Source organism: Elgaria multicarinata, chromosome 22 (genome assembly GCF_023053635.1).
Source record: "Elgaria multicarinata webbii isolate HBS135686 ecotype San Diego chromosome 22, rElgMul1.1.pri, whole genome shotgun sequence".
Taxonomy (NCBI): domain Eukaryota; kingdom Metazoa; phylum Chordata; class Lepidosauria; order Squamata; family Anguidae; genus Elgaria; species Elgaria multicarinata.
The window spans coordinates 3,023,612-3,049,279 of record NC_086192.1 but is presented as its reverse complement, the minus strand read 5'-3'; the positions used below and the strand labels follow the sequence as shown (position 1 = coordinate 3,049,279).

Sequence of the window (25,668 nt, the reverse complement as noted above, 5' to 3'; positions counted from 1 at the left end):
AGGATATCCAGCATCCTTGAGAAACAGAGTTGTAATATTGTGCGTGGTGCAGAGAAAGTCAACAGAAAGATGTCCGTCCATCCCCCCTCTCAACCTTCTTCTCACTGGCCTTCCTTCTTCTCACATCAGTCCGTTGGTTTCTGTTCACCACTCTGCTGCTAAGATCATCTTCTTGGCTCGCCGCTCTGACCATGTTACTCCACTTCTGAAATCTCTTCATTGGCTTCCAATTCACTTCAGAATCCAATATAAACTTCTCCTGTTGACCTACAAAGCTTTTCACTGTCTAGCTCCTTCCTATCTCTCCTCTCTCATCTCACACTATTGCCCCGCTCGTGCTCTTCGCTCCTCTGATGCCATGTTTCTCGCCTGCCCAAGGGTCTCTACTTCCCTTGCTCAGCTTCGTCCATTTTCTTCTGCTGCCCCTTATGCCTGGAACGCTCTTCCAGAACATTTGAGAACTACAAGTTCAACCGCAGCTTTTAAAGCTCAGCTAAAAACTTTTCTTTTTCCTAAAGCTTTTAAAACTTGATTTTGTTCTGACTTTATACTGTTAGTTTTACCCTACCCAGTGCCTGTTTACCCTACCCTGTGCCTGTTTGCATTCTCTTCCCCTCCTTATTGTTTTATTATGATTTTATTAGAATGTAAGCCTATGCGGCAGGGTCTCGCTATTTACTGTTTTACTCTGTACAGCACCATGTACATTGATGGTGCTATATAAATAAATAAATAAATAAATAAATAAATAATAATAATAATAACAACAACAACAACATGGGGGGTTTCCTAGCGAAACCGTCAAAAGAGCATCTAAAGGAACTCTGTTTGGATCTCAGAGGGTATGTTTCTGCTTTGAGTGTGGACAGTGGCCTGCCACAAGTGAAAAAAGTTGAGTTTTCCTTCTGCCATACTCCTGGGCTTTGGTTTGAAAGTGTTTTTTATCTTGTGTGCTTCATAGAGAGACTGAAAGAACTGGACATGTTTAGCCTGGAGAAGAGAAGATTGAGGGGAGACAAGATAGCACTCTTCAAATACTTAAAAGGTTGTCACACAGAGGAGGGCCAGGATCTCTTCTCGATCCTCCCAGAGTGCAGGACTCTACAATTCTATGATTCTATGAACATAAAATACATAAAAGTACTGGGAATCATATGGAGATGTGTATGACTAACTCATCTCTCCCTCTGTCTTCTGCATGGACCTAAAAGCAAACTGGTCTAAGATGTTGGCCCTAGAATCATAGAATAGTAGAGTTGGAAGGAGCCCATAAGGCCATCGAGTCCAACCCCCCACTCAATGCAGGAATCCACCCTAAAGCATCCCTGACAGATGGTTGTCCAGCTGCCTCTTGAACGCCTCTAGTGTGGGAGAACCGACAACCTCCCTAGGTAACTGGTTCCATTGCTGTACTGCTCTAACAGTCAGGAAGTTTTTCCTGATGTCCAGCTGGAATCTGGCTTCCTTTAACTTGAGCCTGTTATTCCATGTCCTGCACTGTGGGAGGATCAAGAAGAGATCCTGGCCCTCCTCTGTGTGGCAACTTTTTAAGAATTTGAAGAGTGCTATCATGGCTCCCCTCAGTCTTCTCTTCTCCAGGCTAAACATGCCCAGTTCTAGTAATATATGTCTTTTATACCCCGCACATCAAAAAAACCCAAAAGTTTTCTAGGCTGGCTTGCATGGAAACGAATAATAATAACAAAAAGATCCCAGCAAGCGAGTCGTATCAACGTCTAAAGGCTTTGTATTAAAACAAGTAGCAGCATAAAGCGAGATCAAGGATTAAAACGCAAGATTTAAAAGACTTGGGGAATTATTTTCTAAGAAGTGTTTTTGCACGGTGTCCAGATGTATGAAATGTGATCCCATCACAAACGGCACGTCCATCAATGGGCACTGTAGGACTTCCCGTTTCAGAGGCAGTGTGGAAGTGTGAATTCTGGTGTGGTTTAATAATAAATAAAATAGTTGTCTAATCCAGAAATTGAACAACTTACTGAATGCAAGTGAAAATGACACGGATCTGAAGAGCACGAATTATCTATCCCTACCTGGGAGTAAACGCTGTCGAACACAGAGGACGTTGTTTCCAAGGAAGTTTTGCAGAGGATTGCGGCGAGAATGTGCTTTTAAAGAATTATCCCCATTAGATTGGTACTGATATTTTTAATACTGAGTGTTTAGGTCATTTATGCCTTTTGACAGCTTTATGAAGCCTTTAAGCCAGATCCGTGGACTAAAAAGCAGGATATAAAACAAATCCAATAAACAAAATGCCTTAAGCGTCAAGAGAGATACAACTCAAACACTTTGAAGATGTCTGATTCCTTAAATAACGGACCGCTTGTTTAACTCCCGCACATATTTTACCATGACACACAGAAGCGTTGAGGACTCTGGAACCTGCACAGCACTTTCCGTCGGTTCACGCATCCAAAAATCATAAGACGGGGCTGCAGATACGGAGAAAAGAGACACACCCACAATGAGATGCAGATTGGGGTTTCCCCCCCACTCCAGACAGTACTGAAACGATGAGAAATCCAGAATATTTGTATTGAGAAGCGCCCAGAGAGTTGCAGCTGTTGGGCAGTGTAGAAATGTAATGAATAAACGTTTAAAGCCCTACATGGCTCAGGTCCAGGTTATCTGAAAGACCGTACTCTCCCATATGAGCCTGCCCGTGCTCTGAGTTCTTCTGGGAGGCCTTTCTCTCAGTCCCGCCACCATCACTGAAACGCCTGGCAGGAGAGGACCTTCTCAGTGGCTGCCCCGGGGCCCTGGAACGCCCTTTCCAAGGAGGCTAGGCTGGCTCCCTCCTTGGAAATAAATAAGGCAGGATATAAATAAATAAACAACAAAAATGCTTTATCACATCCCAGGAGTCCTTGCCTCATCCTAATGCCCTCCAGATGTGTTGAGATGCAGCGAGCACTTTTTATTTCTTTTAGGGTGCAATCCTATGTGTGTTTAAATGGGGGAAATTCCTGTAACTCCCAGCGTTCCCAAGTGGGGAGTTGTAAGACTTTTCTCTCTCTAAACATGCATAGGATTGTAGGACATTTTCTGTCTAAACATGCATAGGATTGTAGGACTTTTTTCTGTCTAAACAGGCATGTAGGGTTTTTAAAATTGTGTTTTCAATCTATTTGTTTTCATGACTGTTTTCACTAGGTTTCTTAAACTTTTAATCTAGGTTTCGTTACTGTTACCCACCTAAAGCACCATTTGGAGGCTAGTGGGGACAGGATGGGGTAGAAATTCCTGTTATCTGGAGATGACTGAGGGTTATAAACAATAAAACTGAACTGAAACCAAATAAATAAATAAATAAAGGAAACCACCAGATTCTTTGCCTTCCTCCAGACATGCTCGTGTTTGTCAATATCCTTCTTAAAACATGACTCTCTCCCTGCAAGAACTGGGTGCAATACCCCAGATATGGCCTGATCAGCTCAGAAATAAAGTACAATTTTATTCCTCACACGCCGTTCAGCGGTTTGGGAACTAGCGCCCTCTCGGCCCAGCCAGGCCACGTGAAAAGCAAGTATTTGGCCCATCGCCTGCCAGGGCCCTTCCAGAAATGAATGAATAGCGTTTTACCCACAGCCGCCCTTCTCAGAAACGTTTGGGGACGGATGCTATAACTGAACAGGAAGGGGGAGGAGGAGAAACAGGTTCTCAGGATGCAAGAAATTCTTTATTTCAGGGCTTTGAAATAAAGAATTTCTTGCATCGTGAGAACCCGTTCCTCCTTTTTTCCTGCCCTGACTTGGTTTTTCGCCACAACAGGAAGAAATTAAAGGGGAGACGGAAAATTAGACAAACTTGGGGAGAGATTTCTTCCGGACTTCCGGCTCTTCTGAATCCGTGGCGTCTTCCGAAATGGGCTTGAGCGAACCCTCTCGCTTTCCGTCTCGCAGAATCGGGACCAGGGTCTTCCAGTTTTTCCCTGAACCTGGGGTGGAGGGTGACGGTAGTTTTTTTTAATACGGATCCTCTTCTCACACACTCCACCCCTTAACCCGCCCTCCCATCTCCCTTTCCCATCGCCCGTGCTTTCGAGAACAGCAATTATTTCACGTGACCTCGTTCTTGGGTGTCCGCTATAACCTTTTCAGTGGTGGCCCCTTCTCTGTGCAACTCCCTGCCCCAGGAAATTAGCTTCCCCAGCGCCCGCGATTTGTCCCCAAACACACACATAACTTTTTAAGAGCCTCCCACTGTCCAACTGTGATGACAGCAATGTGGACTAGCCCCTTGGACGCTTGCAAATATCCTCACTTCTGCCAGGCTTGAAAGAAAAACTCAGGTTCCGCTTCAGCTCCTCGCTGTATCCGCCGGGATCTTCGTTGATGATGCCCAAGTTGGTGTTCCATGTAGACCAGTTCACCTCATCCACCCTGTGCGGGAGAAAAAGAAAATGCGACGTCCCTTCCTGTCATTGCAACTGGAAGGTGGCTCCACAGAGCTCTGAAAGCATGTGGCTACGGATGACCCATGCACAGAATCATAGAATAGCAGAGTTGGAAGGGGCCTACAAGGCCATCGAGTCCAACCCCCTGCTCAATGCAGGAATCCACCCTAAAGCATCCCTAACAGATGGTTGTCCAGCTGCCTCTTGAAGGCCTCTACTGTGGGAGAGCCCACCACCTCCCTAGGTCACTGATTCCATTGTCGTACTGCTCTAACAGTGAGGAAGTTTTTCCTGATGTCCAGCTGGAATCTGGCTTCCTGTAACTTGAGCCCGTAATTCCGTGTCCTGCACTCTGGGAGGATCGAGAAGAGATCCTGGCCCTCCTCTGAGTGACAACCTTTTAAGTATGTGAAGAGTGCTCTCATGTCTCCCCTCAATCTTCTCTTCTCCAGGATTGTAAGCCTATGCGGATTATTATGCGGATATTAGAATGTAAGCCTATGCGGCAGGGTTTTGCTATTTTATTGTTTTACTCTGTACAGCACCATGTACATTGATGGTGCTATATAAATTAATAATAATAATAATAATAATAATAATAATAATAATAATGACTAAACATGCCCAGTTCTTTCAGTCTCTCCTCACAGGGCTTTGTTTCCAGATCCCTGATCATCCTTGTTGCCCTCCTCTGAACCCCCACAAGCGGGGCATTGTGGGAGGAAATAAAATGGCGGCCATCACTGAGTTGCAAGAACTGGGATAGGGTGCCCCCAACATTCCCCCAAACCCCGATCCTTCATTCCCCACCCTGGAGAAATCACCAAGCTAACCCCCTCCTCTTAATTTTATGGACTGTGAAGAGGGCTGTGAAATGGAGGGTAGGAGGACACAGTCCCCCTCCCCTCACAGTTCCATGGTCAACTGAGAAAGAGTGGACCAACCTGAAGCACCAGCGGTAATCGTCCTTGCCGTCCGGGGTCATCCCCACCAAAACCTGCTTCCCGGATCGGAAGGGGTTGATGATGCAGTTCCAGTAGCTGTTCTCGATGTTCAAGATGGTGATGGCGCGCTGCACGCAAAGACGAGGAGGGCAAGGTGGGTGGGAGAGAGAGAGAGAGAGAGAGAGAGAGAGAGAGAGAGACCGACCACAGGAGTCACAAGCCATTCGAGGGGGTCAGAAAAAGGCAAACTGTGACGAAGAGAGTTTCTAGTCCTCAAGGTACCGAATAAAGTGGCGGTACTCATCCAGCAGGGCTCTTCTGACGATCTCCCTCTCAGGTTTCGGAGAAGCGTCCTTAGAACATCAGAAGTGCCCTGCTGGATCAGACCGAGGGTCCATCCAGTCCAGCACTCTGTTCACACAGGGGCCAGCCGGCTGCCTACGGGAAGCCACAACTAGCAGGACAGAGTGCAACAGCACCCTCCTGCCCACGTTCCCCAGCAACTGGCGTATACCTGGCTCCTGCCTGGAGACGCCAGGGACTGAAGCTGGGGCCTCCCGTTGGCAAAGACCAGCGGATGCCGGCGCCCTCCCGCGGAGGGCCCGGAGGCGCCCCAGCTCCCGCGGCCCCCCAGCCCACCTGCAGCTTCCAGATGCTTTTGCTCTCCTGGGCGATCTTGTTGACGGTCTCCCCCATCAGGGCGATGAGCATGTTGAGCAGCAGGATGTAGGTGAGGATGACGTAGACCACCAGCAGGATGACGAAGACCGACTTGAAGCGGTAGGTCTCCGTGAACTCCAGGTCGCCCATGCCGATGGTGAACTTGAAGAGCTCCAGGCAGGTGGAGTAGAGGTTGTTGTAGGACGGACGGCGCCGGGCCTGGCACGGGCAGAGGCTGCTGGTCTGGTTCAGGTGGGGCCCCTCGCCGTCCTCCTCCTCGATGAGCGTCACCACGGCTGCCGCGGGGCGGGGGAGGGGAGGGCCGCGTGAGACGGGTCCAGGCCGACCCTCCTGCGCCCCCCCCCAGCGAAGCTTCAAACCGACCCGTCGAAACAAAAACGGACCCGCCCGGCCCTCTCGGCGCCACGGCCCGTCCTCCGCCCCCCTCCTCCCTCGGGCGGCCCCCCAATTACCTGTCGAAAAGCCGAAATGGAAGAGCAGGTAGACGACGATGAAGCGGCCGAGGTCCCGCAGCATCATCTGCACAAGGAGAGGGGATGGAGAGGAGCGGGAGTCAGGGCACGGCCACAGTAGCTGCCTCTCTCCCCCACCCTAGTAGGTCGGCCCTCGGAGGGGAGAGCGGGCAGAGCCCCCGGGCTACTAGCCGCCTGCCGGCTTTTCTGAGCCATTCCCAAGCTCAGAGAGGCTTTGCGCTCAGGGACCCTTCCCAGCTTCCTTGGAACACCTTCCTCCCCTCTCCAATACTGCACTGTTCCCCAACGCCGTGCCGCCTGGACCTGTGGGACTACAACGCCCATCAGCACCCCGCCAGCAGTCGGGGTTGATGGGAATTGTATTCCAAAACATCCAGAGGGAACCAGGTCGAGGAAGTTTGCTCAACTGATTAGAAGAGGATCGCCAGGTTCAAATCCTGTCCTCCAGCATTGGGCAGATGGCCCCGCCCCTTTTCCTTGGCCCCACCCCCTTTCCCCCTTGGCTGTTGGGCGGTTCCCTGCCTTTGGTGCTGTCTTCCCCTGCCCCCCACCCTTCTAAAAGGCGGAAACCCTCCTCCTTCATTCCTAACCATGAGAGCTTCAAGCTAATGCAGGCTGGCATTTTCCAATCCCGCCCCTTTTGCCTTTAGCTCCGCCCTCTTTTCCTTTGGACCCGCCCACTGCCTGAACACAGTCCCCCGAGGGCTTCCGCGAAACGGAACCCGGAAGAGGTCATCACCCAGAGGCAGCAGGTTATGGCCGACTCGATGGAGCCACGGACCGATGGGCCTGTAATGGAGTCACCTCGCAACCAGAGGTCTGGCCTGGCTTCCACGGCCGCTGTTCCGTCCCACGCTCACCTTCTCTAGCATGACGGAGTAGATGCCCATCTGCTGGAAGCCGCGGGTGTAATAGAGCAGGTTGGTCCAACCCATCGCCAAGGCGAAAACCATGAAGACCACGTAAAGTTCTTGTCTGCTGAAGTACAGCACCGCCGAGCTCAGGAGAAGGACGGAATGGATGAAGCTGCGGAAAGCAAGAGGAAGACCGGGGGGGGGGGGGGGGAGCGTGAACTCACCAAAATCGCCATTGGCACGAGGACTGCGCAATTTCGGGGCGCAGGCGGGCAGCTGCTGAGTGCTTGCTGGGGCTTTGCGAGTGCTCGGGGGTGTCCGCGCTCGCAAGAGGACCGCCCAGCTGGGTCGGGAGTGGGCGGACGCCAGGGCAGTCCACCAAGGGGCGGAACCAGTCAGGTGCTTGCGAGGACCCTGAGGGAGAGGAGCCCTCGCTTAGGTGAGTACGGGGAGACACAAGTAGAATCCTAGAATAGCAGAGTTGGAAGGGGCCTACAAGGCCATCGAGTCCAACCCCCTGCTCAATGCAGGAATCCACCCTAAAGTATCCCTGACAGATGGCTGTCCAGCTGCCTCTTGAAGGCCTCTAGTGTGGGAGAGCCCACAACCTCCCTAGGTGACTGGTTCCATTGTCGTACCGCTCTAACCATCAGGAGTTTTTCCTGATGTCCAGCCAGAATCTGGCTTCCTGTGACTTGAGTACCGGGGAGGTGCAATATAGAGGCATACAAAATGATGCACGGTGCGAGTCAAATGTCTGGAGAACATTCCCAACGGTCAGAGGAGCCCGACAATGGAACCAACGACCCGGGAGGTTGTTGGCTCTCCGTCGTCAGAGGTATTCAATCCGAGATTTGGTGGCCATCCATCGGGGACCCTTGAAAATGGATTCCTGCCCTGCGCAGGGGGTTGGGTTTGTCGGCCTTAAAGGCCCCCTTTCCGACTTGAGGATTCTACGAAAGCAGTCCTTGCAGGGTTGTCGTACAGATCGCAAACAGATACCCGATACAAAGCAGTGTGAACTTCCGAAAATGCTGCAGAAAGGCGGCACGTTTATTACGTAGTGTAACTTTTAGAGGTGGCCGACAGACAACTGAACTAAAAAGTCAGTGAAATTACGGACTCTGGGCGGCTCCTGCGTTTGAGCCCACGGGAAACAGCGCCCACGTACGCGATGCTTACAAAAGCAGCTCACTGTAGCTGTCCGTAAAGACGGTCTTCAGGGAGGGGCGCCTCTGCTGGAAATACTTGATCTGCAAAAAACGGAGGGGAGACGGGGATTTAAGAGGTCCCGCTCCATGGAGAGCCAGGGAAGTGCGCTCCAGTGGGCGGAGTACGGGTCAAGTTGGCCAAAAGACACTCAAGTTGCGCTTGGAGCAGGCTTCACCCTTCTCTTTTGAGGACCAGCCTTTGTTTGAGCGGGAGTCCCGTCCAGCTCTGGTTTAAAGATAAAGGACGATCAGATCGGTGGAATTCCCGTCCACAGTGAGCAGCGCCCGAACAGCCGATCCAACAGGTGGGGAAACGGCTCACCTGCTCAATCCTCCCCGGGATGGTGAGTCGCTCTGTCCCGCTGTTTACATTATAAGGACGATTGCTGCATTTGTATCCACGCGTGCGAAGGAGCACACGGCCGTTTTAATGCAAAGCGATGTCCCTTTCGGCCTTCCTTTTTGGGGTCGATGCATTTCCTCTTTGGGGGGCAGTTCATAAATGCCCCCACTTCACCCCAGGACGGACCCCAGTGCTGCGCTATAGAGGCCCTGCTTTGCATGCCAAAGATCACATGGTTTGACCCCCAGCATCTATGATTAAAAGAAGTCTCGTCTTGCAGAGAGCAGGGGAGACGCTTCCCAGCCCAAGAACCCAGGGAGTCTGCTGCCCATGGGATGAGGCTGCGGGGTGCTTAGCAGTGGGATCACTGCCATTAAGCAAGGAGGAAGAGGGGTGGCACAAGGGGGCTCTCACAGTACTGATGGTGCGGACATCTCCTCCTCCTCCTCCTCCTCCTCCTCTACTTCCTGGTGCTGCTGAGAAATAATGAGCCACAGCTAGCTCCTGTGCCATGACTCAGCTGGATTTCAAAAGAAAAAACAAAAACCTGCAAGCAACCACTTCAGACATGGGGCAAGAGGGATGCATACTTTTCCCTAGCAGCCCACTGGGCAGGGAAGGAAGGAGGAAGGAGGTAGCAGGATGGCATGGAGAGAGAGAAAATGGGGTGGGGAAAGAGAGAGAGAGAAAATGGGGTGGCAGAGAGAGAGGAAGAGAGAAAATGGGCTGGCAGGAAGAGAGAGAAAATGGGGTGGCAGAGAGAGAGGGAGAGAGAGAAAATGGGGTGGCAGGAAGAGAGGAAGAAAGAGAAAATGGGGTGGCAGAAAGAGAGGGAGAGAAAGGAGAGAAATTTGGGTGTCAGAGAGAGAAAATGGGGTGTCAGGAAGAGAGAGAAACAGGATGTCAGAGAGAGAGAACGGGATAAGGAAAGAGAAAGAAAGAGGACAAAGAAAAGGGGTACCAGAAAGAGAGCGAGAAAATGGGGTGATACAGAGAAAGGGAAAAAGGTGGGGGAGAGAGCAAGTGAAAAAACAGGATGGCAAAGAGGGACAGAACAGGGTAGCAGAGAGAAAATGAGAGAGGGAGGGGGGAAAGGGTTATCAGAAAGATAGAGAAGGAAAGGGAGTGGCACAGACAGAGAGACTCAAATGGGGTGGCCCAGAGAGGGTCAGCAGGCGAAAAACAGGGTGGCAGAGAGAGAGAGAGAGAGAGAGAGAGAGAGAGAAAATTGGCTAGCAGGAAGAGAGAGAAAGAGAGAGAAAATGGAGGGGCAGAGAGAGCGGGAGAGAAAAGAGAGAAATTTGGGTGGCAGAGAGAGAGAGAAAATGGGGTGGCAGGAAGAGAGAGAGAGAGAGTGTGTATAATGTTTTTGGCCCTAATGAGAGTAACTCTGACCAAGCTCTTACCCCTCTGAAGAAGAAATAGGCCCCTCCCAGGACACTCAGCATCTCCCCGGTGACGCGGAAATACTCGTGGGTCGTGTGATGAAACGCAAAGGGAGGCTGTGGACGAAAACACAAGCATGGTCAGAGGAGCAAAAGCCCAGAGTCCAGGTCCAGCCACGGACCAGAGGGAGGGAAGGAGGGAGGGAGGGAGGGAGGGGGCCGCAGCTGCGGAGGAACGCCAACGCTTACAGAAGACAGAAAGGGAGAGGAGCCTACAGGATGCTGATTTCTGGCAAGGGGGGGACAGAAAATGGCCGCCTTGAACCCTAAACAGGAGGATCGCATACGGCAACTTTTTCTTGCACGTCCCACTGGTAAAGTAGTATTCCTTAAGAACATCAGAAGTGCCCTGAGGCTGGATCAGACCAAGGGTCCATCTAGTCCAGCACTCTGTTCACACCGTGGTCGGCCAGGGACCCACAAAGCAGGACATGCTGCAACAGCACCCTCCTGCCCATGTGCCTCAGCAACTGGGGCACGCAGGCTTACTGCCTCTGCTAGTGGAGGTTGTACTTCGCCATCAGGGCTCGTAGCCACGGATCGCCTCCTCCTCCAGGAAGTTATCCAACCCCCTTGGAAAGCCATCCAAAGGCCATCACTACATCTTGTGGCAGTGAGTTCCAGAGTTTAACTCTGCCTCCTTTTTCTTTTGTGCCTCGCCTTGTCCCCACCCTCCCCTTGTGCATCTCAGAGCCGCACAGCAGGTGGAAACCCAGCAGGTGAGGCATGCCGTAAGCAAGCACAAACGTCCCGTTTCTCCGCCCGCCGAACTTCCGCTCGCCACGCCACGGCGGATCGTGGGGCCGTGCGAGGAGAATTAAAAAAAACGGGGATAGGGGGAAGCCTTGGAAACCCGCCGGGTCTCCGAAACGAAAAAGTGGCAACCCGAGGCTAAGTCCGGCCACCTTCCCGTGCTTCTTCGTCGGCCGGTAGTAGGCGGCTACGGTGAGGGTGAGGATGTGAGCGGCGTACACCAAGAAGTTGAAGTAGAAGAGGTGCTTGACAAAACGGTCCCACTTGTCCTGTAGGAGCTGGTTGAGAGGTTCCACCAGCAGCATCTCGTGGCGGTTCTGGAAGGGAGAGAGCAAAAGAACATCAGAAGTGCCCTGATGCTGGATCAGACCAAGGGTCCATCTAGTCCAGCACTCTGTTCACACGGTACCCAACCAGCCATCAGCCAGGGATGAACAAGCAGGGCATGGTGCAACAGCACCCTCCCACCCATGTTCCCCAGCAACTAGTGCACACAGGCTTACTGCCTCGAATACTGGAGATAGCACGCAACCATCAGGACTAGTAACCATGGATAGCCTTCGCCTCCAGGGATTTATCCAGCCCCCTTTAAAGCCATCCAAATGGGCGGCCATCACTACATCTTGTGGCAGTGAGTTCCATAATTTAACTCTGCGCTTTGTGAAGAAGCCCTTCCTTTTATTTGTCCTGCATCTCCCACCATTCAGCTTCTTGAGATGACCCCAGGTTCCAGTCTTTTGAGAGAGGGAGAAAAATGTCTCCTTCTCCACCTTCTCCACACCAGGCGTGATTTTGTACACCTCTATCATGTCTCCCTTCAGCCTCCTTTTTTCCAAGCTAAACAATCCCAGTTGATGTAACCTTCCCTTATAGGGGGGATGCTCCAGCCCCCTTGATCATTTTAGCTGCCCCTTTTCTGCATTTTTTCCAGCTCTATAATTTCCTTTTTTAGGTATGGTGACCAGAACCGTACACAGCATTCTAAGTGTGGCCGCACCATCGATTTGTATAAGGGCAGCACGATACCGGCCGTTTTATTCTCAGTTCCTTTTCTAATCATGCCTAACATGGAGTTTGCCTTCTTTACAGCGGCCGCGCTCTGGATGGACAAAGACGGAGAAGCACGCCTGGTGTGGAGGAACCGGGACGTGTCTTCCGCTCATCGCCGCCCGTCAGGAAGTGTTTCATCGGTACAGAACGGGGGGAGAAACTACATAAAAGCTGGAAATCAGCCCGACCAAGGAATTAATAAGCCATCTGCCGTTGGCGGCCAGGGGGCTGAGAGCCAAGCGTTGGAAAGACGGCAAGGGACCGAAGTATTGATAACCGGGACCAAAGTTGTTTGGCAGGTGGCCCTTTTAGAAAAACTCACCCTCAAAACTGGGGAAAGCGCAAGGACGACGAAGCGAGGACAAATTCGAGGGGGTCCAGAGGGAATGCCCTGACTTTGTGAACAACACAGGAAGCGGGAGGACGCCTCCATCGGCGTATATAGAGCCACGGACGGGGAGGATGGGTGGAGAGACTCATTTCCGAGGTATTAGTTAAAGTTAAATAATATTTGACCCAGGCGGGAATGTGTATTTGGGTTGACACTGAATGTACATATACGATGGAGGACCTCACCTATGTAGCCAGAAGCACAAATTATAAAAATAAATATTTAAAAAACAGAAAAAAGAGAAAGCAACCAGATGACTGGCAGTCGGGGAAAGGGGGTGGAGTCAGGGAAAAGGGCGGGGCCAACGGGGTGATACTGGAGGACCCCAGGAAGGGCGGATTTGACCCCACGGCTTTGAGGTGCACCCCTGATGTAGGGCGTCAGCGCGAGTCGAATCTCTTGGTTACGAGTCTGAGCGACGAGTCCCAAATCGCCCAATTCAGAATTCAGGCGTGACCCAACTGGGAGGCAGGGCCATCACCGGCGGGGGTCCTCCAACCCACCGGCGTGTCGCTGCTGTAAGCGATGATCTCCAGGACTGAGTTCTTCTCACAGGTGTCGATGCTGGAAAGGTCGTAGAGGGACGAATGCACGGGTCCGTACGCCCACTCGGTGAACTTCCGGGAGAGGTGGCGACACCCCGGCTCTTTCATCTCCCGCCGGAGGATATAGGCGAAGACCTGATGGTGAGAGGAGCGGAAAGGGGACACGCCACAAGGATGGATCAGTGGAAGCTGGATTCAGAGGAGGGGGAGGCAACAGGGATTTACAAGTGAGAGTTCAGAGGAGGGCAACCAGGATGATCAGGGGTCTGGAAACAAAGCCCTATGAAGAGAGACTGAAAGAACTGGGCATGTTTAGCCTGGAGAAGAAGAGATTGAGGGGAGACATGAGAGCACTCTTCAAATACTTAAAAGGTTGTCCCTCAGAGGAGGTCCAGGATCTCTTCTCGATCCTCCCAGAGTGCAGGACACGGAATAACAGGCTCAAGTTAAAGGAAGCCAGATTACAGCTGGACATCAGGAAAAACTTTCTGACTGTTAGAGCAATACGACAATGGAACTAGTTACCTAGGGAGATTATGGGCTCTCCCACACTAGAGGCCTTCAAGAGGCAGCTGGACAGCCATCTGTCAGGGATGCTTTAGGGTGGATTCCTGCACTGAGCGGGGGGTTGGACTCGATGGCCTTGTAGGCCCCTTCCAACACTACTATTCTATGATTCTACGATTCTATGAGATCTTTATTGGATCCTTAAGAACAGAGGAGGAGCCTTGTTGGATCAGACCAAGGGTCCTTCTAGTCCAGCGCTCTGTTCACACAGTGGCCAGCAAGCCATCGACCAGGACACACAAAGAAGGGCACAGTGCAACAGCACCCCCCTCCCATGTTCCCCAGAAACTGGGGCACACAGGCCCACTGCTTCAGACACTGGTGGTAGCACTTAGCCATCAGGACTAGTAGCCGTTGATAGCCTTCTCCTGCAGGAATTTATCCAACCCCCTTTTAAAGCCATTCAAATGGGTGGCCGTCACTACACCTTGTGGTAGTGAGTTCCACAGTTTAACTCTGTGCTGTGTGAAGAAGTCCTTCCTTTGATTTGTCCTGAATCTCCCACCCATCAGCTTCATGGGATATGACCCTGTTGGGTTCTAGTATTATGGGAGGGGGAGGAAAATGTCTCCCCCTCCCTCTTCTCCACACCAGGCATGATTTTGTACCCCTCTCCCCTCTCTCTCCTCAGCCTCCTTTTTTCCAAGCTGAACAATCCCGGCTGTTGTGACCTTCCCTCCTAGGGGAGTTGCTCCAGCCCCTGGATCGCTTGAGTTGGTCTTTCCTGCACTTTTCCCCGCTCTATAACATATATATTTTTCACCCCCTGCCTTGAAATTAGCTGGGCTTCCTTCCAAACAAACTCAGCTAGTGTCAAGCCGTGTGAGCCGAAACACGCTGAGAATTTCTGGAAAGATCAGGCGTGCAGATTGGCAGGCGAGAAAGTCTCCATGCCTGGGTAGAATATTCTAAATCTGAAACTCCGGAAAGCTGATGAAAGTCAGCGTTAATCAGCCTACCCCAGCGGGTTTCTCTGGATGTGTGGGACTGCAACTCCCATCATTCCCAGCCAGCATCTGGCTGGGAATGATGGGTGTTGCAGTCCCACACATCCAGAGAGACACAGCTTTGGGTAGGCAACTGAGTTACACAGAGAAATGTGGCGTGACTATGTAAAAAGCAGTGTCTGGTGTTCCTCCTGACAACTGAACATTCCCAAACTCAGGGCCGGGACACAGATGTATCGCGACACACCTGTCAATGATCTGGGTGTGGGTGGGTGTGCATTACATAATCATGAATCCAAAGGAAAGGGAGACAGGAGACTTCACGGCACACCTCTGGCGTGATTTCTTGTCCGGTTTCACTCTGTTCAGCCAGCTTCCTCCTCTGGAGGCGAATCACCCAGCCGTTATCTCTGCAGGGACTTCTGATTCAGAGATGTCGCATGCCCAGAGGAGGAGGCATCCCTGGGTGAGCCAACGCTTGGCATGTGTCTCCTTCAGAACAGAGCCGTGACCTTGCAGAGACTCACGGGGACGGGCACGTTAAAAGAAATAAAAATCAACCGTTTTCTCGAGTGTTAAGACCGAATCGGGTCTCTGCTTTTCAGCAAGAAAACAGGTGTTTCAGCCGTCTGGCTTACAACCACCCTGCGAGGCAGGCTGGTGCTCTTAGAGGCATGCTGCAAGATGCAGAGTTTGAGAGAGAGAGAGAGAGAGAGAGAGAGAGAGAGAGAGAGAGAGAGCACGCCTGGCTTAAGACCACTGAGCAAGGAAGTTTTTTGTAGGAAGGCTGGGAGTTGGGAGACATTTTTCTGTCTAAACATGAACAGAATTTGCGCCCTCCATAGCTTTTCAGTTTGGGCATTCATTGTGTGCTGCTCTGAGTACAATTTTAGCCAACAGATACTTTATTACTTTTAAAAATTACTATTTGATGGTCATTTCTTTATCATCATCATCATCATTTACTAAGCTTGGTTACATCCACCTAAACGCAGAACTTGAGCTCCTACAGGAAGCTGAGTTAGACCCCGGGCCCTTCACGCCCAGTGTTGCCAACACAATGGGTCTGTCCCCTCCATTGCCTGTTACCTGGAGGTGTGTGGGTGTGGTCTCCTGGGCAACCCTTGGAGGGCCGGGTTCGGCCCCCGGGCCGGGAGTTCATCACCCCTGCTCCAGTCTAACACCACGCTTTTTTGAGGAGCCTCTCAGAGACGGCGCGGCCTCCTACCTGTATCTTCCCGGTCTTGGCCGCAAGGGTGAGCGGCGTCAGCCCTCGCCGGTTGGTGATGTCTTCCTGCTTGAGAGTGGGCTGGATCCTGGCCCCCAGGATCAGGATGTCGTTGTACATCTTGGTGACGAATTTGGTGTTGTCTTCCGTGTTGTCAGCCACCTCCACCAGGGCGTGGAGGACGGTGTTGCCCATGGAGTCCTGAGCGGCGATGTTGGCCGGGTGGAAAGCATTCTCCAAGAGATACTTCACGATGTTGAGCTGGTTGGTGCAGGCGGCCAACGAGAGCGGGAGCTCACCTAGCAGCAAGAAGAAAGAAAAAGGAACCGGGGGTTTCATGGCACAGCAGCGCCCCGTAGCATCGAGGGAGCCATGGGAAGTGGAGACTGACCCAAGGGGAGATCTCGGGGTTGTGGTGGACAGCTCGATGAAATCGTCAAACGGAAAGCAGAGGAGGAATAAATGGTCAATTCTCCCAAAGGAGGAAAGGAAATAGTGGGGTCCCACAGGGATCAGTATTGGGACAAATCCTTTTCAATTTGTTCATTGAATTTGGAGCGTGTTCAGAGGAGGGCAACCGAGATGAACAGGGGTCTGGAAACAAAGCCCTATGAAGAGAGACTGAAAGAACTGGGCATGTTTAGCCTGGAGAAGAGAAGATTGAGGGGAGACATGAGAGCACTCTTCAAATACTTGAAAGGTTGCCACACAGAGGAGGGCCAGGATCTCTTCTCGATCCTCCCGGAGTGCAGGACACGGAATAACGGGCTCAAGTTAAAGGTAGCCGGATTCCAGCTGGACATCAGGAAAAACGTCCTGACGGTTAGAGCAGTACGACAATGGAACCAGTTACCTAGGGAAGTGGTGGGCTCTCCCACACTAGAGTCATTCAAGAGGCAGCTGGACAACCATCTGTCAGGGATGCTTTAGGGTGGATTCCTGCATTGAGCAGGGGGTTGGACTCGATGGCCTTGGAGGCCCCTTCCAACTCTGCTATCCTATGATTCTATGATAAACGATCTGGAATTAGGAGTGAGCAATGAAGTGGCCAAGTTTGCCGATGACACCAAATTATTTAAGGTAGTTAAAACACAAAGGGATTGTGAGGAGTTCAAAAGGGATCTCTCCAAGGTGGGAGAGCGGGCCTCCAAATGGCGGATGCAGTTCGGTATAAAGTGATGCACGTTGGGGCAAAATAAACCCAACTTCGAGTATAACCTAATGGGATCGGAGCGGGTGGTGACTGAACAAGAAAGAGATCTTGGGATAGGTGAAAATGTCCACCCAGTGTGTGGCTGCTGTAAAGAAGGCAAACTCCATGTTAGGCATGATTAGAAAAGGAACTGAGAATAAAACGGCCAGTATCGTGCTGCCCTTATATAAATCTATGGTGCGGCCACACTTAATATACTGTGTGCAGTTCTGGTCACCACACCTAAAAAAGGATATTATAGAGCTGGAAAAAGTGCAGAAAAGGGCAACTAAAATGATTAAGGGGCTGCAGTATCTCCCCTACGAGGGAAGGTTACATCAACTGGGATTCTTTAGCTTGGAGAAGAGGAGGCTGAGGGGAGACAGGATAGAGGTGTACAAAATTATGCCTGGTGTGGAGAAAGTAGACAGGGAGGAATTCTCCCTCTCCACTTTCTCCACGTCATGCACCATTTGCTAGACCTTTATCATGAGTCCTGTTTCCACACACACACCCAAGCTACATTTTTTTCTAATCACGTAGGGGGCAAGCACTGTTCCAGGGATGGAGTTGCTTCTTGCCACGCCCTATATCAGAGATGGGGGACTTGCAGGCCTGTTAGGGCCCACGGTTCTTCTTTATCCAGCCAATAAACATCTGTTGGAAGCCCCGCCCTCTCTCCCAGGCCCCGCCCAGTGCTCAGTGCTAGAAATGGGCTGCCTTTCTAGCACTGAGAAAGGAAACCCCGCTCTTATCTCCAATCAGTGAGAACAGTGGCCACTCTCTAGCACTGAGAAAGGAAACTCTGCTCTTATCTCCAATCAGTGAGAACAGCGGCCTCTCTCTAGCGCTGAGAAAGGAAACTCCGCTCTTATCTCTGATCAGTGAGAACAGCAGCCTCTCTCTAGCGCTGAGAAAGAAAACTCCGCTCTTATCTCCAATCAGTGAGAACAGCGGCCTCTCTCTAGCACTGAGAAAGGAAACCCCCTCTTATCTCCGATCAGTGAGAACAGCAGCCTCTCTCTAGCACTGAGAAAGGAAACTCCGCTCTTATCTCCAATCAGTGAGAACAGCAGCCTCTCTCTAGTGCTGAAAAAGGAAACCCCCTCTTATCTCCGATCAGTGAGAACAGCGGCCTCTCTCTAGCACTGAGAAAAGAAACTCCGCTCTTATCTCCAATCAATGAGAACAGCAGCATTTCTCTTTGTCAGTGACCCTAATAACCCACATACACAACCCACCATGTCATTTATTTATTTATTTATTGCATTTATATACCGCCCCATAGCCAAAGCTCTCTGGGCAGTTTACAAAAAAACCGCCCAGAGAGTTTTTCATGAGCAGCATTTTCGTTTTTGGGCTGACCCAAGATCTGAATGATTGGTAGCTCTAGCGTCCTGCTGTAGAGAACCCTACCGAAATAAAATCCAGGCCGCCCTTTGATCTTCTGGAAGAACTCCCCGTGGGCTCTGGCGTGGACATCAGCTCCGTTCTGGATCAGGAGCTTCACCAACTGCATGTTCCGTCTCTCTATGGCGATGTGAAGCGCCGTTTGACCTAAGGAGGCACCAGTTAGAGCAGGAGATTTCAGCACCTTGGAGAGGTTCTTGCTGAAACCCCGAGTGGATTCGCCGCCCCACCGACCACCAGCCAACACTGGGTCCCCCACCCCTGCCTTAGAACTACCCCTGAGCACTGGATGTTTATCCTGAGGAGCCTGTTGCGGAAGAACATCCAATGGATCGGGGCCTTGAGGCCCAGATCTCCACTGCCGCCCTTAACGCCGCCTGTGGCCTGCCTTACCCTTGTAGTAGCTGTCCGTGTACTCGGCGTTCACAAAGTCCTTCAGGTTGTCCGTCTTCTCCGCGATCTCCAGCAGGAGGGGAATGGTGTCATTCCGTCCGTTGTGGAGGTTCAGCATGGCTTTCAGCAGGCACGTCTTCCCCGTGTCTGGCTCTGGACAAAGGCGAGAGGCGAACATGGCCACAGGCCGCCGGGAATTCTGGTGGATCCCCGGCTGGTGTCCCGCCCCAGCACAGCTCCGGACCCCAGCGTTCCCTGCTCCTCGTTACTTCGGCGGCTGGCTTGCCCATAAAAACTGTCTACTGTGGACTTATTTCGACTTAGGCATAAAAAGCAGACCCCCAAGTCAACACAGCAGTTTTGTAAAGCAAGTGGCTCTTAATGGGGCATCCTAGACCACCCCCAAACCCTTTGCATTCCAACAGGGATGGCGCACGACAACGAGGTACCTGTTTTCGCCGAGCTACTGTGGCGATCCCTGCTAAGCTAGGCGAGCACAGAGACGTCTGAGAGGCGTGGCAGATGACCCAAATAAAGGACTGACGGAAGGACCCAAAGGGCCCAAATACAGCACTGACTATCCTACCCCTGAGGAAGCCGCCCGCGCCTCGTCCTCCTCAAATTCCTCTCCTGCACACTGAAAAGGCTGGTGATAATTGCCGCTCCCAAATCCTGGAGGAGAAAAGCGGCCTGCTCCTCCCTCTCCATACCTTTGAACTCGTCATCGGTCAGATTTTTCAGAGACTCCAGGAGATAGATCAGGAGGTCATCCAGTTCGCTGGGATCACCCTGGGCCACAGCGTCGAAGAGCCTCCTTCGGTCGTAGATCTTGAACGCCTTCTCGGCGCGCACACCAATAGAAGCTGTAGACAGAAACCTGTTGCGGAGAAAGGAAGGGGATTCCAGATTATTGAATTCTGGAGATGAAATAATCGTACTCTGAATAACGCTGCCCACCCACCCAGACGATTATAACCCTGTCACCAGCTTTCAGACGAAGACAAGTGGTCACTTAAATAACAGCAGAGTGTGTGTTTTTTCCAGGACCATAAAGAGCAAAACAGTCACATGTGAAAGGAAGGAAGAGGCAGCCAGTGGTGGAAAAATTTAGAGCCATAAATCATGTGATAGACAGCTGTAAGCTCAGACTAGATGGACCCTTGGTCTGATCCAGCGTGGCATTTCTTATGTTCTTATGACTTGACAGTTAGTTGCCACGTTCAGCTTTCCAGAGATCTCCACTTTCATTTTTGCAGGATGACCAAATTACCAGCCCTTGTGGTGGGGAAAATATTCGTGAAGGGCTTTGTCCGCTAAAACCTTAGAAGCTGGGCTGATGGTGCACAAGCGGATCGATTCCTTCGCCTCCCTCCTGACTGGCAGAATCAGAATAAGTTACGCCAAACAGCAAAATAATTTATCAAATATAAGTCAAATAATTACGATTTCTTCCATTTCTGTCATCTTTACGGAGACCTCAAAACCCAGCCCTTTGGCGGTACAGGATGTGGATTAACTTGTCAACCTGGCCATGCATTTTGACGTCTTCCTCTGCCGTCCAGACAACAACCCTGGCTGGGACTTGCAGAAGAAGCAAAATGCAGGCAAATGTACTTCGTATATATAATCGATTGTTCTGAGCTGGCGGAGGGAGAGAAGTTAGACGAAAGAAGGTTGATGGGCCAAATCAGGCTGGACACATTCTTTTGTTAGGTAAATTTCAGGCAATGCATTGCTACGGGAACTGAATACTTCGCCCATTGCTTCTCGAGAGAGGAGGATCGTTTGGGAGGAATATTTTTGAATAGGAAAATTGAAGGCGACAGACCCTTCCCAGCTAAGGATGATGCAATCCAGAAGGCTGCCTGCGAAAAGGACTTTAGGTCTGAGTCAAAACTGCACTCGGGAAGAAAGAGCTGTCAGGCTTCCGATCTGTAAGCATCTTCGGGTGCGGACCGTCTCCCTGGTGGTGATCAGATTTCGGCTGTGCGTTGGAGCACTTAAACTCCGCCTAAGCTCAAACTATTGGTAAATAGGGTTGTCACAAGCCCCCGACTGGATCCAGGACCCCTCCCCCGCCGCATCCGCCCCACCCAGACCCAGTTGGGCGCTCCTCTTACGAGCGTGGACACTCCCGGAGCGCTCGTGAGGCCTCGGCATCCGCCCGCTCACTGAAACTGCGCACTTTCCCCTTCCTGCCATTGACGTAACGGGGGGGAGTGCGCATTTTCGGGAGCCTCCATAAATGGCGCATTCCCCCACAAACACCAATGGTGGCCTTAAAGTCCCCACTGATGCACGGCTAAAGGGGCGAGTTGAGTCTCCCGCCCGCCTGGGGTCCCATGTCAGCCCTGTAAGGGTCCCCAGACGGCTACTCGCTCTGCTCCTGACCCCACACACTTCCCCCCCTCAACCGCTGATCGTTTGGCGACTTCCCGGGTTTTGCAGGGTTGTTTCCCCATTCAAAAAAATCGAAACACCTCTCTGAAGGTTTCATTCCTGGCAGAACGGGCTGGAAGCAGAAAGAACTGAGCGTTTGGGTCCTTCGGCCCCGCCCCTTTTGCTCCGCCCCCGCCCACTGCTGGCCCCCAGGAGCTTCCCCGAAATGGAATCCGGCTCTCAGGGCCGAAGAGGCTCAACGCCTCCAGCGTAAAGCACCCCGATTGTACCCCAGACGGAGCCCCACTCACTTGGCACAGTGGCTGTCACACTTCCCCCGTTCCAAGCTGAGGCTAAACTTAATGATAGGGCTGGAGACCAGGTGGTCCATCTGGTAGAAGGAGTCCATGGGCGCCATGTCCTTGTCGCCGTCGCCGATCCCGAAGCGCGCCCGCTTCGCGAAGATGCTGTGCTTGGCTGCCTTCGTGGCGTTGTTGGGGGTGCCCGTGGTGGACTCCTCGCTGTCCGTGTGGTCGTCCACGCTTTCCGACTCCTCCAGATCCGAGCTGCCGAGTTTCCTCATCTTGCCCAGGATCCCCGACATGGCCGAGAGGACGAGGACGCGTCAAGGCGGCCGAGATCTCCCTGGAAGCCACAAAGAAGATCTCTCTCTCTCTCTCTCTCTCTCTCTCTCTCTCTCTCTGACATTCAGTGGTACGCCTAACCTAGCAAGCCCGCCGTTATGCACCAGGAATTCGTTACAAGGCTGACACAAGATAGAAGAATAACAAACAGTGGTGACTCCAGGATTTAGGAGTGGGGGACCTCCAGCCAAATAAAGAGTCCTGTGTCACCCGAAAGACTAACGCAATCATTGTGGCAAAAGCTTTTGTGTCAGGTCTCCCGGTCCCTCGCACAAGCTCATATTCTGGCAAACCAATACAGGACACCCGAATCAGTGAGACCTTCTTAATTACCAGGAATCCTACAGTAAAAGCTGAATGGTTGCGCACTTCAGAAATCTTATAGCTGATGGTCAAAGCTATCGGCTCCAAGAAATTCCAAAGCAGTCAAAAGTTCATCACTACGTTTTGTTCAAACTACTGCATGCGCATTCGCCAGGGATCCCTGCCACAACTCCGCAAAGGAAGACAGAGACATTATCCCCAATTTGTAGGATGGAGAAGATTGAGGGGGGGAAGACTTATCCGGGTGAGACTTTGAACTCGCACCCCCATCCTGGTGCCTCCTCAGGGACATTTACTCAGAAGTAAAGCCCGGCATGTCCAGGAGGGCTTGCTTTGAAGTTAAAAGTTCTCCGACAAATAAAGGAACTCAGTTACACTTCTCCTATTCAGTTTGCACCAAGAAAGGGTCAGCGCATAACTTTAAACTCCCTTTTCTTCAAAATGCCCCCCTCCTCAGCAACAACTATTTCTTCCCAAGCAGAAGGGATAAATAAATACGCTGCTCCATTTATGAGAATAATGTTTCGAGTCCATTTTCCAATAGCGTACACTTTCCAAGTAAACTGGTGCATTCTTATCCTGCCATCCTCCAGCTTCTTTGGACTACAACTCCCAGCATCCCTGATCATTGTTCATGCTGTTTGGGGCTGATAGGAGTTGATGTCCACAACATCTGGAGGACCCCACTTCAAGGAAGGATGCTTCACAGCAACCCTGTAAGGCGGGCCGGCATTCTTATCCCATAGCACACGTGTGTGTGAGAGAGAGAAATAATAACTTACATTAGTCAAACACAGCAGGTTATAGAAACTATCGACAGAAGTCAAAGGGAAGGGATCAAATGCAAACCACATTTTCCAGGCAAAGGTAAAATGCAGGACTTACAAATCCCGCAAGGGTCTTCGGGTTAAGAGCCGTTCAGAGAACCTCTGGCATCCCCGCACGATTCACGGTGTCCCTTCTTAGGCGTTGGCTGGCTGGCTGGGAAATCAGGGATTCATTTGCTTGTAAATTGGTCCATACAGTTGCGATTTTGATAGGCAGGCGACGACGCAGACAGCAACCCGGACTTGAGTAATAGAATAATGGAAAAGACAGTTCTGGAAGCATTAGCGATCTCTATTCCCAGGAGTTCAGCAAAGCTTTTTGCAAACAAACAAAGAAAATCATCAACATCATCTTTGCCATGTTTAGGGTTTCACATCTTTCTTTCTCTTCCCCCTCTTTTCAATTTAGCAGCAGACACTTCAAATTTCCTCTCCGAGGGAGGGAAACACATTTAAATTACAGCCACCGGTTCTCTCCGGGGCTTGGATGGCCGTCAACTTTAAATTTCCTGAAAAGTTACTCATTATTACATTCATATATTCTGCTCTGCCTACCATGAGCGTAGGGAGGAAGACTATGCAGCGCCTCTCATTTTATTATCACGACAACCCTGCGAGGAAGGTTGGGGGGAGAGAGAGAGAGAGAGAGAGAGAGTACAACCAGCCCGAGCTCAGAACTTCACAAGTGAGTGGGTTATTTGAAGCTGAGGCTCCCTATACAGCAGCCTTCCTCAACCTGGGGCGCTCCAGATGTGTTGGACTGCATCTCCCAGAATGCCCCAGCCAGCTGGCTGGGGCATTCTGGGAGATGGAGTCCAACACATCTGGAGCGCCCCAGGTTGAGGAAGGCTGCTACAGTGTCTGAAATCCTAACCGGTATCCAATTGGTTCCATAAGAATATAAGAACAGCTCTGCTGGATTACACCGAGGGTCCATGTAGTCCAGCACTCTGTTCACACAGTGGCCAGCCAGCTGTTGGCCAGGGACCCACAAAGCAGGACATGGGTGCAACAGCACCCTCCCACCCATGTTCCCCAGCAACTGGTGCATATAAGCTTATTGCCTCAGATACTGGAGGTAGCACCCAACCACCAGAACTAGTAGCCATTGGTAGCCTTCTCCTCCTCCAGGAATTTATCCAACCCCCTTTTTCAAAGCCATCTAAATGGGTGGCCATCACCACGTCTCGTGGTGGTGGTTTCCATAGTCTAGCTCTGCGCTGTGTGAAGGCGGCCTTCCTTTGATCTGTCCTGACTCTCCCACCCATCAGCTTCATGGGATTCTAGCATTATGGGAGAGAGAGAGAAACGTCTCCCTCCTTGCATTCTGCACACCAGGCATGATTTTGTACACCTCCATTATGTCACCCCTCATTCGCCTTTTTCCCCAGGCTAAACCATCCCAGCTGTGGTCACCTTCCCTTGTAGGGGAGATGCTCCAGCCCCTGGATCACTTGAGTCGCCCTCTTCCGCTCCATCTAGCCCCAACATCCTACTCTGGTCCCAGGAACATCACATGCAAAGCACCAACACGGCCACTTCCCCCACGCCATCCACAGCAATGATATTGCCGTGTAGCTCATAAATGTATAATAAAAACATAATTTACTTTTGATTCACCAACTTACGCGCTTCTGTGTTCCCAAGGTGTCCCCTGAGTATGTAGAATGCGCTGCCTTTTTCCTTGAGGCGGCTCCTCTCGGCTTCCAAAACGATCCACACGTAACCACCGGCGTTCGGCATTAGAAGGAATGGATGGGGCCTCCTGCGTATTGACTTCAGCTTACAGGGCCGGCCCTAGCGTTAAGACAGTGAGGCGGCTGCCTTAGGGCGGACAAAGAGCAGAGGCGAGGTGCTGGATGATAAAGCGGGCGTGTGTGCTTCATGGCCCCTAAGCTGCCCTCAGGCACCGTGGATGCTGTCCAGTTGCAGATGTTGACGTATATACATGGAATTGCCCGTTTGTGAATGAGATGTAGGCGTGGGAGAACCATCTTGCCCTCCGCCTCAGGCTGAGAAGTATCTTAGACCCTCTCCCCTGCTACTCGAACCCAAAGGCGTCATCTCATGATGCTAATTGCTGGGAGATTCAGGAGAGAGAGAAAAGAAGGACTTCTTCACACAGCAAAGAGTTAAACTGTGGAACTCACTTCCACAAGATGGAGCGATGGCCACCCATTTGGAGGGCCTTAAAAGGGGATTGGACAAATCGATGAAGGAGAAGGCTATCCACGGCTACTAGTCCTGATGGCTACCCCAAGATGTAGTGATGGCCACCCATTTGGGTGGCTTTCAAAAGGGGTTGGATAAATTCCTAGAGGAGAAGGCTATCCACGGCTACTAGTCCTGATGGCTATGTGATACCTCCAGGATCCGAGGCACGATACCTATGTGCACCAGTTGCTGGGGAACATGGGCGGGAGGGTGCTGTTGTGGTCATATCCTGCTTCCTGTGGGCATCTGGTCGGCCGTTGTGTGAACAGAATCCTGGACTGGATGGACCTGGGTCTGACCCAGCAGGGCGCTTTGCCTGTCCTTATGACGATTCCCTCTTCTGAAGAGACAGTGCAGTACAGAAGGATCCACACTTGAAGGATAAGTTTGCTATTAGTACATAGGATTGAGCGGGTGCTGCAGAACATTTCCA

General features: G+C 51.4%; 1 protein-coding gene across 1 annotated transcript; it reads right to left on the bottom strand.

Moving 5' to 3' along the window:
• Window positions 1-2,166: 2,166 nt before the first annotated feature.
• On the bottom strand, window positions 2,167-24,811 carry TRPV1 (transient receptor potential cation channel subfamily V member 1). The gene is made up of 18 exons (XM_063146596.1): window positions 24,650-24,811; window positions 23,080-23,263; window positions 21,538-21,871; window positions 19,558-19,724; window positions 18,848-19,000; window positions 18,461-18,601; window positions 15,853-16,151; window positions 13,069-13,245; window positions 11,277-11,441; window positions 10,333-10,428; window positions 8,555-8,625; window positions 7,379-7,544; window positions 6,498-6,564; window positions 6,004-6,320; window positions 5,365-5,492; window positions 4,288-4,406; window positions 3,832-3,961; window positions 2,167-2,456 (listed from the first exon to the last, which is right to left on the bottom strand). The coding sequence occupies exons 3-18, from the start codon at window positions 21,828-21,830 to the stop codon at window positions 2,444-2,446; spliced, it is 2,502 nt and encodes an 833-aa protein (XP_063002666.1). The 5' UTR covers window positions 21,831-21,871; window positions 23,080-23,263; window positions 24,650-24,811; the 3' UTR covers window positions 2,167-2,443.
• Window positions 24,812-25,668: the final 857 nt, after the last annotated feature.